Below are 19,980 nucleotides of genomic sequence, written 5' to 3'. Positions count from 1 at the left end.
ACATTCGTGTAGCGGTTCTCGAGATATTTCATTTTGAAGATTTCAATTTTAAGAAAATTTGCTATTAGCGTCAGGCGGAAAAAAAAGCGGGAGAAGCGGCGTCGAACAAGCTTTCCCCATATATATATATATATATATATAGCACGTCTCACTCTCCCTTTCTCTCTCTATATTCGAAGATTTGTAAGGTGGCATATATAATTCACGATCCGCGATGTCTTTCGCGGATCTTCGCGAGGCGCGAATTTTTTTTTCGCGGATTTTCGCGGGTCGCGTAATTTTTCGCGGAATTTCGCGGGTCGCGTAATTTTTCGCGGAATTTCGCGGGTCGCGTAATTTTTCGCGAATTTTCGCGATCTATCTATCCCATATTCTCTTACCACCAAGTTATTGCCATCTCACCCAGAATTTATAGATCTTCAGATACTTTTATGCATTTCTCATACAATTTTATGTATAAATATCGTTCGAGTTTGCCACAATCCGAATTTGCAACGAAGGAATCACACCTCTATAAGCTGATCTAGGCTTATCGCTGGCTTTTAATTTATGTGGCGAAAAAGTGCTTAGTGGCGAAAAAGTACTGACTTTACCCTAATATTAAAATATCGTTTTCCTAATTGAATTTTTCATAATTACTAAATAAGTCATTGATTCCTAAGTATGAGAAGTGCATGGAAGTGCAAGAAGTTCTGGAAGTATTGCAGCATTTTCGGGAGTTTTCTGAAATGCTGGAAGTGTAAAGGGCTCTTCCATACAAATTGTGGAAGTGTTTGGAAGTGGTGTACACATTTCCTCTTTTATATATCTCCCCCTTGTGTTTCCCAAAAAAGAACCGTTGAAATATGAATTTGCGCGCCAACTTCAGACTTGCATCTCAGCGATTTTTCGCTGAGAGAGCGCGACATGAAGTCGGCGAGAGAGTGAGAGAGAGAGCAGCGAAGGTGAGTATTTTTTTTTTACTTAATTTCCAAGATGGCGTTTAGCAATTGTGTCAGACAAAATATTTGCTGCAGACTTTTTCCCAATTATTCCACTTTTCCAAGAGTTTAGCACAGGTGTTTTCAATTAAAGTGACTTCCCTTGTGATCTTTGGTGTGTGCAACGTGAAAATTAGTGCTCAAGGGTGTGGTATTTGTGGCCAGAAGGCAGGGAAATTGTTTTTTTTTTGCACAAAGTGAAAACAGAATTCATTGTAGAAAAATTTGTGTTGATTTTTGATGTCATCTTCGGTGTCTGAAGCGAAATCACTGTGTTTTGCATTGAAACTTGTGCCAAGATAGAAAACTTTTACGTGCTATTGCTGTGTTGAAATCGTGCGGGAAGATATTGACCAGAAGAAAAAAGATTTTTGCTTCTTTGGAGACTGCCAGACAGAGACATCCACATCCAGCCATCTCGCTTGCATCTTTTTTTTTTCACACCTTGATACCTTTTTTTGCCAGGTGAATTTTATCTTTTGAGTTCCTTTTCTTGAAGCTTCCCACAAGAAAATTTGCATGATTCCAAAGACACGAATCTCACGGTGAGATAATTTGCCCAGAGAGAAAAGTATTGTTTTTTGTTTTTTTTTTGTCTCGTTTCTAATTTTCAAATATTTCGTAAATATTATTAGCATAATTAGATATTCTGCTTCACTCAATTTTTTGTTGTTGTCTTATCCAGCGATATTTAATTAACTTGGATGATTGTACTTGAAACTTTCAGATTTTCCCCTTTTTCTCGCTCCGTTCAAACACAAAAAAAATTAATTTATTAATAAGTTGTTCACGGTTTTTGCATTTTAATTTCAGCAGCATTTGTGTGACATTTGTTGTTTATTTTCTGTCTCCTCCACTGAATTACAATTTTCTTGGACGAAGGCTTTAATTCGAAAAAATGTATAAACTTTTGCAATTCTAAAGAGTGCCGGACTCCTCTTGCTCTCGGTTTGAAAAACAAGAAATTTCTCAAAATGTAATAGAAGCAAGTAAGAAACAAATTAGTCGAAGAGACACTATTTTAATAGTTTTTTTTCTAATTATTGTACATGTAATACACTTATTATTTATCGTAATGCCAAGGTCATTCCAATACAAAAACCATTTTGATATTTCCCCTCCAATACACACACTCAGCTCAATCGATCGTCTCTAAACAATTTCTTATTAAGTTTGGAGAGATAGAAGAACTTCTTTTTTTTATCATGCATAACATAGAACCAGAAGAAAACCTTCCAAATTTCGCGAAACAGTGATAATTGTTCAAAAGAGGCTGTGGCATAATACGAAATGTAAATACAGCAGAAGGCTGATAACAGACAAGAAGGAATTAACGACTGAAGTAGCAAAAAACAGCGTCTTGTAGAGCACCGTAAGACAATATATAGTTCTTATGAAAAGCATCATGAGACTTCTATAAGTTTGCTCGTGACGCTCGAATTGACTCATTCTTCACACGCAGCAGTCGAAAAACTCGGATTTGGGTGGAATAATTCAGTGCTGAGTGCTCAAACACTCGGAAAATACATATCTCCTCAGCAACTCACAGATCTCTGTGTAATGTTCTAATCTAAGATATAATTCTTTCTGAATTCTGTGTCGTGAAATGGATAAAACTGCGACGGTGAATCCGGAGAAAAATCAGATATTTAAGTAATGATAATTCAATTAACACTTTATGAGACAATAGTGAATCTGTGTATACTACTTAGTGTAGAAGATAAATTATTAAGTACAGAATTTCTCAAGAATAATTTTCTATGTGCTACTTTCTAAACATAAATAAATGAAATCACATTAAATTTGCACTTGACATTCTTATAAAGATTGCAATAATTTCCTAATGATTGTTTACAATTTCACTTGACTTTTTAGTTATCAGTTAATATAATTTAGCATTTCATAATTCATAGCAGCTTTCGTGATAACAAAGTTTAAAAATCAATTTCCTCACTAGAATATATCGCTCATTGTTAATTACAGGAGACCAACACGATTTTTCTGCGATCTTGAGATTTTGATGTAGGGGGAAGTGGAGCACCTTTGAATGTGCGGTAGCTTTGAAATTGAGATTTTTCTCCTACGTTTAAATAGAACTGAGCCATAACATAATGTTATTTAGCTTCTCAATCTGTTTGTGCAGCTAAATTACATTATTATATGGCTCAATTCCATTTAAATATAGGAGAAAAATCGCAATTTCAAAGGTGCCCCACTTTCAAAGGTGTCCCACTTCCCCCTACTTAAAAAAAAGTGAATTTGATAAATTATTAGATAGGGGTGACTGGGGCAAAAAGTCACAAAACGGATATTTTATTTTTTTACAAGCTACTCGAGCGCTTCAAAAATTTATAATTAGCGCAGTTTTATAGGAAATTTACTGCTCTACAACTTTGTGAAAGTAATTTTCCTCTATTTTGTAAGGAAATACGTTTATCGAGCCAATTTCTAAAAGGAAATTTTGTGACTATTCTCAAAAATGCTGGGGCAAATAGTACCAGACATTGGGTATTATTATATTTTGATTCGCTTCATTACGGGCTTCCGTAAATTTGAAAAAATACCTAGAGGACATATTTTCATAGAAAATTTATTCATCTACACCTTTGTAAAACACCGTTTTCTCTGCGAGAAAGTGAGAAAACGAGAAAAGCGCTTTTCAAGCTATTTTAGAAAAAACACACAATAGACTGCAAATCGTTTGACCAATGCAAACAATACGCGGCGAGACATGATAATGACGTTTCTTTTCGCCGTGAGACATCAGAAATTACTTCGCTTTTTTGTTACTTTTTGCTCTATACCTTTTGTTACTTTTTACCCCAAGTGACCATTTTTAATAAAAGGATTTCTGGAGAAAAGAACTTTTGTGAAATTCTAAAATAGATAGCGGATTCGTATTCAAAAAATCCAAATTATTTAGAAAATATTCACCAGTGCATCAATTTTGGAAAATAAGTAGGTAATAATTGTTATCTTCTGCAAGGGAAATATTTCAAAAACAGGGCTAAAAATTCAATATTTTTTATTTTCTAAATTCCTTGTTCGAATTCTAAGAAACTTACGACATTGAAGAAGATCTATGGAGGTTATCTATAGAAAAAAATTTGAGCCGCTATCTTCTTTATCTTGGAAGATATTGAATTTTGAATTTTTCGATTTGTGACTTTTTGCCCCAGTCTGCCCTATTCAATGCAATTAAATTACTTTTTTGCGCTTCCAGCTGACCTTTTAGATCAGGAAATTTCGTGAAATCAAACGTATGTTATTTATGTTTGTTAGAATTATTTTTCACAATGCAACTCATACTTACTTGCATAATTATTTTGATGCAAAGAGACATGAAATCGGTAATCAACTCATTATCACTTGGTATTCTCTATTTCAAATGAATTGAAAATATGAGGTCAGAGTTCGCTTAATTTTTATACGGGAAGGGTCAGGTCACAGTACACTAAAGTGAATTGGGAAAAGGTGCGACCTATCATCAAAATGTCCTCCCCGAAATCACTTCATATACACCGAAAAAACAGTCCGACATAATCAACTTGTAAGCGTTTATCGACATTGAAAATTTACCAAAAACCGCTTGTCGATATTTGTCTCCATTTTTTTCCAGGGACCAATATATCGGACCAATTTGGGCCAGGAGGGGAATTCTGTAATGCTATGGCAATGCCATATGGCAAATTGGGTTCGAATCTTAGGAGAGCTTTTTCGAAAATGCGATTCTGTAGCCGTGAGATTGCCATTTCAGCTCACGTGGCATTGTCAGAAGTCATATATTTGAGATTTCTGGCAATTCAAATGACAATGAATTTTGTTAAACAAATCAAACAAGACGTACTGTATTTTCATAAAATCATCAAGTAAAGGGATTTCATTAAAAATTCAATGAATTGCTTTCTCAAACTCATATGATATAACAAAAAAAGCTCTAATGGCATTGTCAGGTTTCGAACTCACGCGTGACAATGCCACGAAAATTACAGAATTCCCCTACAGATCTGATAAGGGCGAATTTCGCCTTTACAAAAGCTATAAAGAATCTCAGCTAAAAAACTGCAACTGAGAAATTGGTCTAAACCTGTAGTCTTAAGACCGTATATGGACAGTAAACTGTTCTTCAGACTAAAGGTTTAGAAAGACTAAAGGTTCCTAGTAGTTTTAGATAACAAAAGGAGAAAACAATGAAAAAGTACCCTTGAAAGTAAAGTTTTGTACTTCTTTGTGGTTTACTTTTTCTTTTTGACTATCTGAAACAATGAGAAAATCTTGAAATTCCAAAATAGACATTATTCCAAATTAACCCATCTTATACGGGCTTCAGACCTAAGGCTTATCCATATGGCTTAACTACTCTAATTTCTTATCAATCAAGATTTTTTGGAAAATTATCACTTAAGAGTAGACAACATAGACGAGTGATCCATTAAATTTTGAAAAAGCAATAAAATTGATTGCTATATTGAATTTCGAGATCATCCGGAACTGGGCTAAACCTTAGATATGAAGCCGGTCTTACCCTATCGAAGGTTCCAAATCCTAAATAGCTACCAATTTTATTAGTTTTTCAAAATCTAATAGATTATATACTTTTAATAATTTAATCCTAACCCGAAATTTTCCAACAAATCTCGACTGATAAGAAATTAGAGAAGAGACAAAAGGTCGTATGGGTAAGCCTTAAGTCTGAAGCCTGTATAAGTTTAAACGGCCCAAAACCAATTAGTAGCTGATGGCTAATATAATGATTATCGGGAAATGTTAATCAAGCCTATTTTAATATGAATTTCGGTAGTATTAATAACACACAATGTAAATTCTTTAATATTGTAAACGCCTATTTTTAAATTAGAGCTCCGGAATGTAAATCTGAATTTCAACACTGTAATAAATCAGATTTTTTGAAGCTTTGACACAAAACCATAAGGTTTTATGAAACTTTTTTAGTTTATTAAATGACCAAGAATTTATAGGTTTAAGTAAATAAAAAAATAACTGTAAAAGTAACAAACATGACTAGTAATTCTTAGTAATTCTTAAAAACAAGTATTGTTATACAAGAAATATATTATTTATATCTTAAACATTTTTTTTATTTTTATGTACTTTTCTTTTAGACTCTAAAATAGTGTAAAATGACTCAATAATGTAAATATCTCTGCGAATTAAAAGACAAATGATAAATTTTCAATCAAATCATATTTTTGTTAGAATTGATCAAAGACATATTTGTTCTTGAATCTGAATTTATAAAGAAAAATGAAGGGTTAAGTTTATTAACATATGCGTATAGTCTTTATTACACATTCATAAATTGAAATAAAATCCTTGGGGTTGTTTTTGCTATAACACAAAATACTAATAAAGACGATATTAAAAATTACGACGCAGAATACATGAAGATCACGTCAATGATCCAAAAATTGATTTATATAGTCAAATTTGCAAATTGTGATTCAGTGTAGGAATGGGAATATCTAAGAATTTTGTACGTGTTCCTTTCTTTGTTAAAGTTTGAATTGCTAAAGGATAATTGAAATATGATATAGATACGGTTTTTCCTGGTTTAAAAAAAAGCGTCCAATTTAGAGATTATTTGATACAAACTTTATCAAACTTCTATACGTTACCATCTCAAATAGGATTAACATGGTTAAGGAAACAGATAAGAGTGGAATGGTCTCATTTTTAATGGTATCCGTACAGCATAAATATTTCTTGTCAAGAAAAGATATGACAAAAGTTTATTTTCATAAGCTTTAAAAGTTTTTATATATTCTCAAATTTTCATAGTTTCCCCATAGACATAAAAACAAATGATAAGATCTGATAAGCTTATAGTAGATGTGATACTTTAAAAGCAAAACTCTGAATTGAAAGAAAATAATCCGATGGTTTAATTGATTAAAATATCTTGATAAGATTCTTTATTCCTAAAATTCAACTGATACATGATTTTTTTTACGCATTACGAGTGTATTATCCCACTTATAAAGATTTCAACAGGGCTTTTAGAGTGATTTGACTAGTAGTATGAGTAGGGGAAACTGGGGAATCACCGAATATGGGGTAACAACGAATACTGATTACTTCTAAACTACTTTTGGACTATGACGATCATTTCTTCAGTGGACAAGCATCTCTATAGTATCTGTGAGTTCATACAGGACTCGTCCACTTAAGTGTAATATCTAATTGAAAATTAGTTATTGTAAATTAGTGTTCGGTGCTACCTCATGTTCGGTGGTTCCAAATAACAATAATAATTGTGGCAACATTCCATAGAAGAACTTTGGCCTTCCTGCAAGGGGAGTTCGGAACATCCATTATTATTTTTTTTCTTGCATGGGATGAGATTGTCAGTCCCATGCCACGTGAAATCAAGTGCAGTGAAGCTCCCTGAATGCAATTCGAACACCTTTAACGCCAGAAAAATTCCTGGTGATCTAAAGGGATTCGAACCCGGGACACTTGCATCATAGAGAGAGTGCTCTACCACTTGACCCATTGAGTGGTTCCAAAGTTTCCCTTAAAAATATTTTTCTAATAAATTCCAGACGTTTCAGTTGAGAACTAAGTAAATAAAGTAATTTTTTAAACCAACAAATATTATATTAGTTAGATATAAAAAAAATCATAAAATTTTGGCACAGTTGTAAAACGTTTTCAGTTGAAATTTAATTAGAATAGAAATATCCAATACCTTGGTTCTATGATATATTGGAGATATTGGGAAAACAAATCTTAAGAGTAGAGGAGACTGGGGCAAAAAGTCACAAAACGGATATTTTATTTTTTTTACAAGCTACTCGAGCGCTTCAAAAATTTCTAATTAGTGCAGTTTTATAGGAAATTTACCGCTCTACAACTTTGTGAAAGTAATTTTCCTCTATTTTGTAAGGAAATACGTTTATCGAGCCAATTTTTAAAAGATAATTTTGTGACTATTCTCAAAAATGCTGGGGCAAATAGTACCAGACATTGGGTATATTATCATATTTTGATTCGCTTTCATTACGGGCTTCCGTAAATTTGAAAAAATATCTAGAGGACATATTTTCATAGAAAATTTATTCATCTACACCTTTGTAAAACACCGTTTTTTCTGCGAGAAAAGTGAGAAAACGAGAAAAGCGCTTTTCAAGCTATTTTAGAAAAAACACACAATAGACTGCAAATCGTTTGACCAATCCAAACAACAAGCGGCGAGACACGATAATGGCGTTTCTTTTCGCCGTGAGACATCAGAAATTGCTTCGCTTTTTTGTTACTTTTTGCTCTATACCTTTTGTTACTTTTTACCCTAAGTGGCCATTTTTAATAAAAGGATTTCTGGAGAAAAGAACTTTTGTGAAATTCTAAAATAGATAGCGGATTCATGTTCAGAAAATCCAAATTATTTAGTATACATAAATTTTGGAAAATAAGTAGGTAATAATTGTTATCTTCTGCAAGGAAAATATTTCAAAAATAGAGCTAAAGAATTTCGATATTTTTTATTTTCTAAATTCCTTGTTCGAATTCTAAGAAACTTTCGATATTGAAGAAGGTCTATGGAGGCTATCTAAAAAAAATGAGCCGCTATCTTTTTTACCTTGGAAGATATTGAATTTTAATTTTTTAGATTTGTGACTTTTTGCCCCAGTCTCCCCTATTACCTACATAAAATGCTATTGAGGGGAGAATTTTCAAAATTTGATCCATATAGAAGCTATGATACTCTTCGTAAATGATGTTGTTGTTAAGTAGGAGAAGTCCTGCATGTTTCAGACGCGCATAGTTTGAGACCCGATTGATTATTCTTTGATTATTTAAACTCATGTGACAAAAACACAAATCAAGTTATTTCAATACATTGTCTAATTAGTTAGTACAACTAATTGTTATACAAAATTTTAAGATAATTCCCCGAGTTTTGAAAATAATGCTAAAGTCAAAACATAAAAGTGTTTCAAACATGCAGGATCTCTCCTACATGTACGTCACGTGTAATGTGAATTTAAAAAGTACACAACGTTGGTGATATATTTAATATTTAAAATTCGTATGTAGTTGTGTGTAGGTTGAATAAAAATTTATTAAAGATCTTACCTAAAATACTACGCTTTGTGATGGTGCGATACTAGTCTTACGAGTTTTAGTTAGTCTATTGAGTTGTTTTATTTTTACTACAAAAATATTTTTTATCTTCGAATTTTCCATCCGACAACGAAATGAGTCACAAAAGGCTAATGAAATCAAACCTGAAATGTTTTTAGTTAAAACCAATAGTCCAAAACCGTCTTACTCATGTAGCGTGATTGATAGATTGAAATGTACTTCAAAGTCCATTTTCTCTCACTTTCATAAGAACTCTATAGCTTTTTTTATATAGATTTTACTGAGATTTCGGATATCTTAAATTAAAATCACATCTAATAAAAACAATTGAGATTACGGATATCCTATATGTATTGTGATTTAATACGGAAAAATTATTTATTATACAAGTTTTTCGTATGTTTTATTTCTTCTATGGACAAGTTTTGGCTATAAAGTATTTTAGAACTTTTCTTTACAAATTACTATTTGGACTTGAATAATTGACCTTGTGTAGCACGTTGAAAAATGTGAAGTTTTAATGGCAAGTGTTTTTTTTTCTACCAAAGTGTCCATAAAATGTCTATTGGTCTATTTAATTGGTCGTTTAAAACCATGTGTTGAGGTATTTGAAATGTTAGTCAACCCATATAAAAAAAGCGAATATACACAATTCATCAAACGAAATTTATTTTCAAATTTACGTTTTTCCTTTTTCACTGTTCTCTACAATTTTTTTTATAAGGCTTTTTTCTGACAACAAAAACTCTTTCCTTGCAGATCCGGAAAACTCACGCAGAGCGAAACTTCACATACAACAATTTGGAGATAATTGAGGAAAAATGGTAAATAAAATATATATGTAAAAAAAAATATATATAACTCTATAGAATGTCTTAGAATTGAATTAAACTCACAGATATTGAGACAATGAGCAGACACTGTGGCATTTTCAGTTGCTTTTGTATATCTCTATTTTAAGACTAAGGAGTAAATGTTTATGATATTATTTAGCCAGAAAGTGTTCAATGTTAATGTTGGTGGTTGAGAGAGTAAAAAAATAAATAATAACACACACTGAGGGAGATTCTTATCCTATGAAACAACTAACCACAATATTTAACTTTTAATTAACCAAATTTGCATTCACTTCTTCTTACCTTTTTCTTGCAAATTATGTTGTACCATTCCATGCTTGGTATGGTTTTGATATTTATTAAATCATACAGTGAGTTGAAAAATGGAAGAGACACATAATTTAAAGTCATAATTTAAAACATACTATTAAGTACACGTACCACAAATATTTTTGGTACGATTGATAACAATTTTTTTAATCTTAAAATTTGTAAAAGTGAGTTAAGCAAAATGTTCTAATTTCTAGTAAAAGATGAAACCTGATTCCATAAGAATCTGCATTAAACCTTCTTCAGAGCTGTGTAATTATTCCAGTAGATTAAAATAGAAAAAAAATAGGTCAATTAGTTTGATTTCTTATTTCATTCTTATCGATAGCGAAAATTAATCATTTATGATTATTGCAAGTCAAATCCTATCAGAAATTTTTATCACTAGGGGAAGTGCTTATAATTTTGGACAGTCTGCTTATAAGCATCGAAGTTCCAAGTTTGAAGTGCGATATTTTCTATACTAATTGACATTTCTTGTTACTCTCTTTTCAGAAGGGTTGTTTAGAAACTTAGCAAGCTATTTATCGTCTTATTTTTATTAAAATTAGTTTTAATACGTTTAAAAATGAATTGATAAGTAGAGGTGACCTTGGCTCTTATTTTGGACAACTTGTTTATTAATTTGTCCAACTTGGCTGTAAATTTGGACAGCTAATCCGCCTCAATAGGATGCCCATTGTTCTTCATTTGATGAACCAATCTTACCAAGTCCTCTTCCTGTTCATGTAAGGGAAACGTAGAATGTCACAAGAAGCCCGGAAACTTTCCATATCATTCATTAAAGTGAGTTGACTTCGGTACTCCAAGTACGTGCGGATTCGCTCATTCCCTGACCTTTCCGGGAGCCTTTCAAGGCATTTCTCGCTACATCTCTTTCGTAGAGATGATGCTCCTTTGTTTCTCCAGGCATTTGTCCAACCTAGTCATCACAAAAGCTAAAACTTCACGAAATTTTGTGAGGAAAACACCTGTCCAAAATAAGAATCATCACCTCACTGGTGAATGTCTTAAAAAATTTCCCATTTTTCACACGAAAAATATAATTCACAAGGCAAATCTCACTTCAGGTCAAATATACAAATCATCAGTAACGTGAATCAACACAATATTCAATGAATAATCAATAATATCACTCAAAAACAGCGAACAAACTTTGTTAGTACTTCACCAAAACTAAATAAGACTGAAGTAAGCCACGAAGTTCTGTCATATTTCTCGTAAGCTATTGCTCACACTGAATTTTCAACAAAGCAATTTCAACTCAAATCATATTCAAATTTTAACGTATTTAGTGTTAAGATCTTCCAAAAAGAACAAATATTTAGATAGAATTCATTATTCATCAAATATTGGAATAAAAATCCATAATTTTAATCAATTTATTTTTAGTGTCCAATGTTATCCTCAAAGTGTCCAAAATAAGAAACTGGACAAAATTATGAGCATTTCCCCTATACTATTGTGTTTGAAAATGTTTATTAAGCGTTCCGCTTTTGATTTCTGTGTTTTAATAAAAGTATGTTTGTTTTACTTCATTCACTTTATGGCGATAAGTGAGGTAAAAGCTTCAATAATTTTTTTTTTGAAAATTCTAGAAAATTATTGCAAAATTTTATTTAAATAAAACTATTAAACGAGAGTAAATGCAATAATAAACATTTTATATACAAAAAATATAAGGCAGATAAATTATGTAATTCTCTTTTATATTTTATATGCTTTTTTTTTAAATGTTTTAATAACCACATTTTTTACAATATTTTACAAATTACAGTGGGTAACTGAAAAATGCTTCGCAGAATTTTCAAACGCGGGATATCGATTTTATGACTAAATTTCGGTTCTAATATAATATTTATATGTAGAATTTAGTCATTGCTGATCTTTGTTGATTTTTCGGTTAAAAAACGATTTTATAATTGGTCGACAACAATTTTTTTATTCGGTCCGATATTAGGCAAAAGTCAAAGATGTTTTTAATGAATCCAGTCTTGCTTCAGTTCATTAATAAATGCGTTCTGCGGATGGGGTTTTACATATAACCTTGAAAAGCACATTAGAAGGAATGATCCAATATTTTCACATATGGACGATATGTGCACTTAAAATGAAGAAGTTGTAAAAAAATTAACATAGTCCTTGAAAAAGAATCGAGGGCTTCATTTTTGAGATATGAAGTATGGAGAAAGGCAAAGCTTGCAAAAAAGTCTATATTTTTTAAAAGAAACTTTAAGGATTTTTATACTTTTTAAGTGAAAATAATTTTTGTCCGAATCGGTTGAGGAGTTATCATTATCAGTTAGCTTTTTACTTTGGAAACTCCCAAAATGGAATGCACCTGGATTTCTTGCAAAAAAAAAATGATAAAACTATTACAATCAATTTCGAAATACTGAACAAGGCTTCTAAATGTACTTAGGAAGACTTTGATCGCGAATTTGACTTTACGTCCTCTTTCTTTATATTCTCACAAACCGAGATATTTTGTAAAGGGTTTCCTCCTTGTATAGAAATTATTGGAAACGACTTTGTGACAAAGATCATTCGACTAATTTTTGAACACCGACAGTTGATGGAAATGTTCAGTGTAAGAAAGCGTGTTTAGTGAAACATTTCGCCCATATTTTCTTAAAAAACTATTTCTTATTAACAATGCAAAAATAACCACTTCGTCGCCATTTTTCACCACTTTTTGCCCGTTTTGTAACCACTTCTCGCCACCCACTTGAAAAAGTCCAAACGCGATTATTTTAGGCAATGTTATAAAAAGAATACATTCAGCATTTCTTTTTCCTCATAATCACATTATTATTACTCACTTTAAACGATTTTTCTTCACTTTTGTTTGAAAAATCAAATTATAGGTCTATTGCAGAAAGTAAACAATGCAAATTTGACAATTGACAATCTGTGAAGTGAAGTTAGCTTCGCCTATTGAAAAGAGATGGCGACAGGTGGTAAAATCATTCCAAAATATTACCACTTTTCGCCATGTCTCATTGTTATATAAAAATAATATAAAATGAAATATTAATTAACTAAATACAATTTTTATGTATTCCACAAGTGTAATTAAATGTTCAATGGACAAATTATTGATCCAAAAAGGTATTTTTTGCTTCATGAAAATTTGATGACACTTAGTATTTTTGGTAAGAAATATTGGATTCGATGCACTTGCTAAAAATATTACTCTAAAAAATGCTCAAAATCGTAAATCCAAAACGAATAATTATTATTTTTCGACTCTATACGTAGCAGCAGTAAAAATACAAAGAACCTTGCGGCTCATTTATTTCATAAACCGCGAAAAATAGCGATTTCAATATAAGTGGCGAAAAGTGGGGCACTGGCGAGAAGTAGTGATTCCACCCTATTACCGATTCGTTAATATCGATAAATTATCGTTTTTCTTGAATATTGGCTATTAGAAAATATACACCATATTGTCCATGCAGTAATTTATTATCCAAAAATTTTATATTTTCTAAAGTCGTGCATATCTGAAATTGCTCCAATCTCCCCTAATATAACTCATAATCGACGAGGTATTTTACTTTATTTTCCTTTTGATTTTAGACAATTAAAACTGTCTTTTAGTTTTGATTTAAATGATAAAAATATGTCCATCCTTTAATTGATTAGTTTATGTTCTATTTTGGAATAGGCTTTTATTAAATGGAATAATCAATTTAAACGGCAGGTGTTTGATTCATTTAAAAGACTTATAGTATATTCCATATTTTACTTGTGTGCTCTGTTATTTTTCTCTCTCACTGTATGAATTAAATTTGAATACTGTTGCCATTCCATTGTTGTTATTACTTTAAAATGTCTTTTTTTTATTTTCCATTTAAGAGTACATATATATACCAAGTGTTGTTGTTACATCCTAAAAATAAGTTGATAATTTGAGAGACAACTTTATGACCTGTCCAAGTAATTTCATTGCGATTGTTGTTATTTCTTCACTGGTTTGTATTTTTTTTTGTTCTTCTTTAATTCATTTTCAGGCATCCAAAGAAGAAGTAATTTTTCGCGACTGCGTGGCCCTCATTCACACTAGTTTAGCTGCCACTTCAGCGACAGTGAATGCTGAAGCCGATAGCCTTGATGGAGAAAATGCTGCCCCTGCGAACGGCACCGCCGGAATTTTCCGGGCAGTTGTATGATGTGCAAGTGGAGAGTGATGTGGTAGATAAGAGAGAATCGTACGATGGTGGTAAATTTGATGCTGAGGACAATTTGAGTATATTTTTTGGTGGTGGACACAGTGATAAGTGGGTGAGTGAGAGGAGGAAGTGTGTGAAAGAGACATCACTGTCGAAGAAAGTGCAAGGAACTGAGGAACATTTTTTTTCGGCTGCCGAAGACGGTGGCGACGATACATTTGATATTATTGGTGAAAACTGCATGAAGAGCTCATGCGAGGAGACGACCAGCACGCTTTTTGCACCCAGCAGCTTTTCCACAAATTGGCCACACGCGCTCAGTGGCAGCAATAGCAGTGATTTATCGAATAATGCTCAGGACATTGCTTTTCCACGGTCTATATTTAGCAAGAAGGGCATCAACTGCTTCAGCGACGTCTCCATAGCTAAGAAGCAACTGTATTTAGTAAATAACAGTGTCAATAGAGAGGCAGAGAAACCTCTGCTCAATTGCACTGAAGACATCACCCAAGACTACACCACAGAAGATTTATCTGAACAATCTTCTGTTGGATCTTTTGAGGATCTCCAGGAGGAAATTGTGCAATTTCGCCAGAAGATCCAGACAACAAGTCGTAAACTTCATCAGGAAAATCGTCGTAGTTTGCAACTTCATTTATTTTCCGATGGGAATAGTAGTGAACAAAAGCAACACAGTAGACATTCGTGGTACGCACCCACAAAAAGCTATGATACTCTTTTCGAGGACACTGAACAGGAAGTGAAAGAGAGTTTTCTGCATCACAATCTGGCGGCACATCGTCAACATATTAATAGTGAGACGCGTGATTCGACTGCGTTGCTTGAGCGGGTAAGTCTGCTTATTCTATTCTATCTTATTTGGATATAATATATATCGTCGCTTGCATCTCTTGGCATCGAATCGGTTTATTTTAGCAAGACATTCTCAAAATGGGGGATGCTTGAATCGGTGCATCGAATCCTTTTATAAAAAATCCAATCCTGCACAAATTTTAATTCTAGCTTCTCAGAAGGATAAGAGGTGATTTTTTAAAAGGTTTTTGTTCCGTCAATTAAATACTAAATTAAAAAATTTAGGGCAGAAACACATTGACAGTAAAATGCTCACTGTATTTCGTTAATTTATGTTTCAATGCAATTCTTACGCAAATTCTCGATTACCGTATTACCTCATCGCATACTCGGTGGCACTTTTCTTACATTATATTTATCTAGTGCCATCAAGAATGAGATAAGGTAATACGGTAATGAAAAATTTACGCAAGAATTGCAATGAAAATGCGTAAAATAAAGAAATACGGCCCCATAGCAAAAGAAAGCGGAATAGGAATAACAAGCGAAAAATTCCTTGTGATTTTTCCACTATTTTCCTTAAAAAATTCCATAGGAATTTTCCATAATACGTTCCAAGGAAAATTAATGGCTTTATGCTGGATTTTTTATATAGAATACATCCATGGAAATGCTCGTGGAATTTATGTGGATTTTTCCACCAAAATAAAATGGAGAAAAAATGAAGCTGTCACATGCACCTCGTGATTTTCCTTCCGAATATTAAAGAAATAGCAAAGATTACGAGGATTGTAATATGTTTTACTAAACCAGCAATAACGAATTAACACTTTGAGCAATAAAAAAATATTTTATAAAAAAATAATTTTTCCTAAAATATATATTAAATGACATAAAAACAGTATTATTTTAGGTTGGCGGCCTATTTAATGTAATCACTTCACTATTATCTACACGAAACGCAGTGTCGCCTAATTAATTATATTATAATTCGTCGCAGGAGTCACTAAAAATGTTTGGCGGAAGGTTTGGAAATAAATTATCCACGTTGTCACAACACCATTTTATTTGTTTGACATTCGAGAAAAAATGTGGAAAAAACCATATAAAACCCTATGGAAAGATAGTGGAAATTTCCATACGATTTTTCCAGCTTATCCCGCGGACGTTTCACATGTGACTTTCCATATAAATCTTCTACGGAACTCCGCGGAATTTAACGTCGAAATTCCAGTGGTTCGTATTTGAAATTCCATGGAGAGCTAAGATTCCAATGGAATTACCGGTTCCAAATTCCATAGGAAAACTTAGTGGAATTTTTCCGTCAAATTCCGGCGAATTTTGCAATTGGGACGCAAGTTTTCCCTGGAATTTCCGCGGAATTTTGCTATGGGGGGTGAGGCTACGGCGATCATTTTATTGTCAATGTGATTCTGCCCTTAACCTATTCACGTCTATCGCATTATATAAGTTGCCAAAATACCGAAAACCAAAATCCAGAATGTTAAAAATCCTGAAGGGGATGAAATTATATCGACGGCTCAGAATAATAAACGAATAAGTCACGAATGCCCAACTTTGCAGGAGAGCGATTTCAAGTGTAAATTTTACATGCTGAGTACAGTAAGGGCCTTGAAAGACCTGAGGATTAGCCGAGAGACGGCTTAGCGTGGTTATATTAGAAATAATGGTTAAACAACATTTCCATCATTTTCCGCTAAGTCGTCTCTCGGATTAAGTCGTAAGTGTGTCTAGGGCATAAGTATGCCAAATTCCGGCCAGCTTGCAATTTCGGCCACCTTTTTTGTTCCTCGAATATCCATGAATTTTTAGATTTTACGTACTCTAGAGATTATACAATTCAAAAGAATAACAAAAAATGTAGCTTCGACAAACGAGATGACGTAAAAAAGATATTGGAAGAATTCCCGAAGGGCAAGGAACTATGAGAATGAAGGTGGCCGAAATAGGGCACCAAAGCTATGTCTATATTTTTATTCATTTTAAAATGTATTAAGAATGACTTTAGAGTATAAATAAAGACGGTATTATCACTGGAGTAAATGAAATTGATATAATGCATTTTTGAAAATTGTCGTAACTTCCAAGATCTCCATACATTGCAAGTTACGGCTTTATAAACGATGGAAGTTACGATAAAATATTATTGTGTTACTTCTAACATATATCTCAATATTTCAGCTTTTAAATCAGTTTATAAAGATTTTTTAGAGTTAACTTACAGTTTATTAGTGCCACTTTCATTATTTTGACTCAAAAGTATCGCATTCGTGGCTCATTTTTAAGAAAAATAATGCTGAACAGAAAATTTCGTCTCCTGAAAAGTTGTCAAAAGGAAGTTACGACAAATGCTGATTTAACTGACAAATTGTAGTTTCCTTTTCCAAAACGGTTTTGTTTAAAAAAACTGGAAGTATAAAAAATAATTAAAATTAATTTTCAATATGAGAATTTAAAAATTTGTCATTTTTGAGCTTAAATATTTATCATACAGCAAATATGTGGAGACTTCCAAAAAATATCTTTCTTCTATATAATATTAATCTATTATAATATCAATCTTCTACTTTGCAATTACGTATAAACATAAGAAAAAAAATAACTTTAGGTAGTCAGGAAAAATTATTTTCTTTATGGGACACCGGTGTCCCAATCGTCCTTAAAGGGTTAAGGGAAGGGGTATAAAAATGTGCCTTCAGAAAAAGCGATCGCAACGCCATAAAGGTTAGAATACAGAAAATTGAGATTTTACGGGACTATTTAGATCCAAAAACAGTATTACTATCTAACAATTCTTTCTTATCTCGTATTCCGAATAAAATTAATGAGCTGGTGCATTTTTCAAAATAAAAAATATTTGAACTTGGTGCTATGATTGATTTCTATGTTAAAAAGATTATGTAAACTGCTCCCTCTTGGAGTTTGAGCAGTTAAAAATTCTTGAAGGCAATGAAAATTCATTCGAACACTAAGGGCATTTCCTGTTTCAAAATTAATTCTTGGCAGTTGGCCCCTTGAGATTCAAGATGATCAGCAAGAACTAAAATGTTACATAAAGTAAATCCATGTTATTGAGCATCTCAAGTTTGCCTACGAGTTAAATTATTTATTATCATAAGCACTACAAATTTCGGAAGAAATTCCCAGTGGTTTTTTTTTGTATTTTCTAAATCATGAAGAATTTCAACTGTGGAAAACATTTTGCAGCAGATGAAATTCTGAAATACAGTGAGCGAAATTCACTGTATTCCGTAAATTCATACGGGGACGGTCCTACACAGAAAAAAATATTTTGTGAAAATGTTCGTAAATGTTTGTGAATTCCTATGGCAAACTCACGAAATGCTCGTGAATCATATAACCCACAAAAAAGTTCGTAAAATGTTGGACTTTTTTCACAAACATTGTTCGTAACATTATCACTTGACAAGCATTTTTTGTACTTTTACAAACATTTGTTCGTAAATGTTCGTAAACACACAAAAAATATTCGTAAAATTTTGTCATTTGTTGGTATTTGTTCGTAAATTTTTGTTTGTCTGGCAAAATTTTATGAACAAATGACAAAATTTTACGAACAAATGAAAATATTACTGGTACGATTTTTCGAAGTCTATAGTAGTAATGTCATCTTCCAGCAGAATATTAGATGAATGTTGGCATGGTTCGCACAGAGTGAACCTTCAAACAACGCGAATTTTCTCTTTGCTTGCAAAGAGCTAATTCGTCATTTCTTAGCCATAAGATAAATAATTATTAAGTTCATGAGACGAGATGAGAATTGGTAAGTCAGCTCTTTGCAAACAAAGAAAAAATTCGCATCGTTTGAAGGTTCACTCTGTGCGAACCATGCCTACATTCCCGTACGGGAATTCATAAAACAAGGCTTATAGTGGAGTGGTTCCAGGAGAAAGAACTCCAAATTTTGGATTGTCCAGTAATTTCTGCTGGGCTAAATCTCAATGAAAATCTGTGAGGCATCATTTCTTAATCATCATTTTTTAAAATATAATTTATAATTTTCAAAATGCCTACAACACTTGTCGATGATAGCGACGGTGCGAGCAAAAGTATTTGCACCTCAGTTTGTGTGATTTAACTTATTTGCATACTGAGAAAAACAAACAAAAATCTACCAAAATGGCAAGTTCCGAGTGGATTTCTGATGGCGCACCATATTATATTATGAGGATATTTATCTTGAAAATGGGGAGACGGAAAATTTAACAGACTTATTCAGATGATTAAACATATTAAGAACATCACTAGTGTCATTTAAGTTTTTTCTGCTAATGGATATTTTATTGAACTTTGCATATAAATTAAGATGATTTAATCTTCATAAGAAAAATATATATTTCGGAGCAAAATGTGATCTGACGAAACAGTCTGGTTAAAACTGGGTTAAAACCGGGTTAATTAACTGATAAGCAACAGGATTAGTCTGAGAATTATCTAAATATAATAAAGTATATCATAAAATTTACAATATTGTACCCATATTATTATCAATTGTATTTCATGTTTCTCGCGTTTAATTTTAAGTAATTCTAAACAAGTCATTAATTGTATATAATGTTAGAGGGAAGTGGGTTACTTTTGAGATACAATGTTTTTATCCTATTTTCCAATGAAACTGAGCCTTATCATAATCTAATTTAGTATCGCAATTGGTTTGTGGAGCTAAATTATATCATGATAAGTTCCTGTTTCATCCAT

At 32.4% G+C, this 19,980-nt stretch overlaps 1 protein-coding gene across 1 annotated transcript in view; it reads left to right on the top strand.

The window, feature by feature from the left end:
* Positions 1–958: 958 nt before the first annotated feature.
* LOC129801330 (uncharacterized) overlaps positions 959–19,980 on the top strand; it is a 48,041-nt gene continuing 29,019 nt past the window's right edge. Inside the window, exons 1-3 of the mRNA XM_055846258.1 lie at positions 959–1,445; positions 9,846–9,910; positions 14,269–15,277. Of these exons, the coding sequence (XP_055702233.1) occupies positions 14,348–15,277 (930 nt within the window). The 5' untranslated portion in view covers positions 959–1,445; positions 9,846–9,910; positions 14,269–14,347. The remainder of the gene's footprint in view (positions 1,446–9,845; positions 9,911–14,268; positions 15,278–19,980) is intronic.

The sequence above is a fragment of the Phlebotomus papatasi genome, chromosome 2, assembly GCF_024763615.1.
Source record: "Phlebotomus papatasi isolate M1 chromosome 2, Ppap_2.1, whole genome shotgun sequence".
NCBI lineage: Eukaryota > Metazoa > Arthropoda > Insecta > Diptera > Psychodidae > Phlebotomus > Phlebotomus papatasi.
The sequence above is the reverse complement of the archived record's forward strand: the minus strand, read 5'-3'. Positions and strand labels throughout refer to the sequence as shown.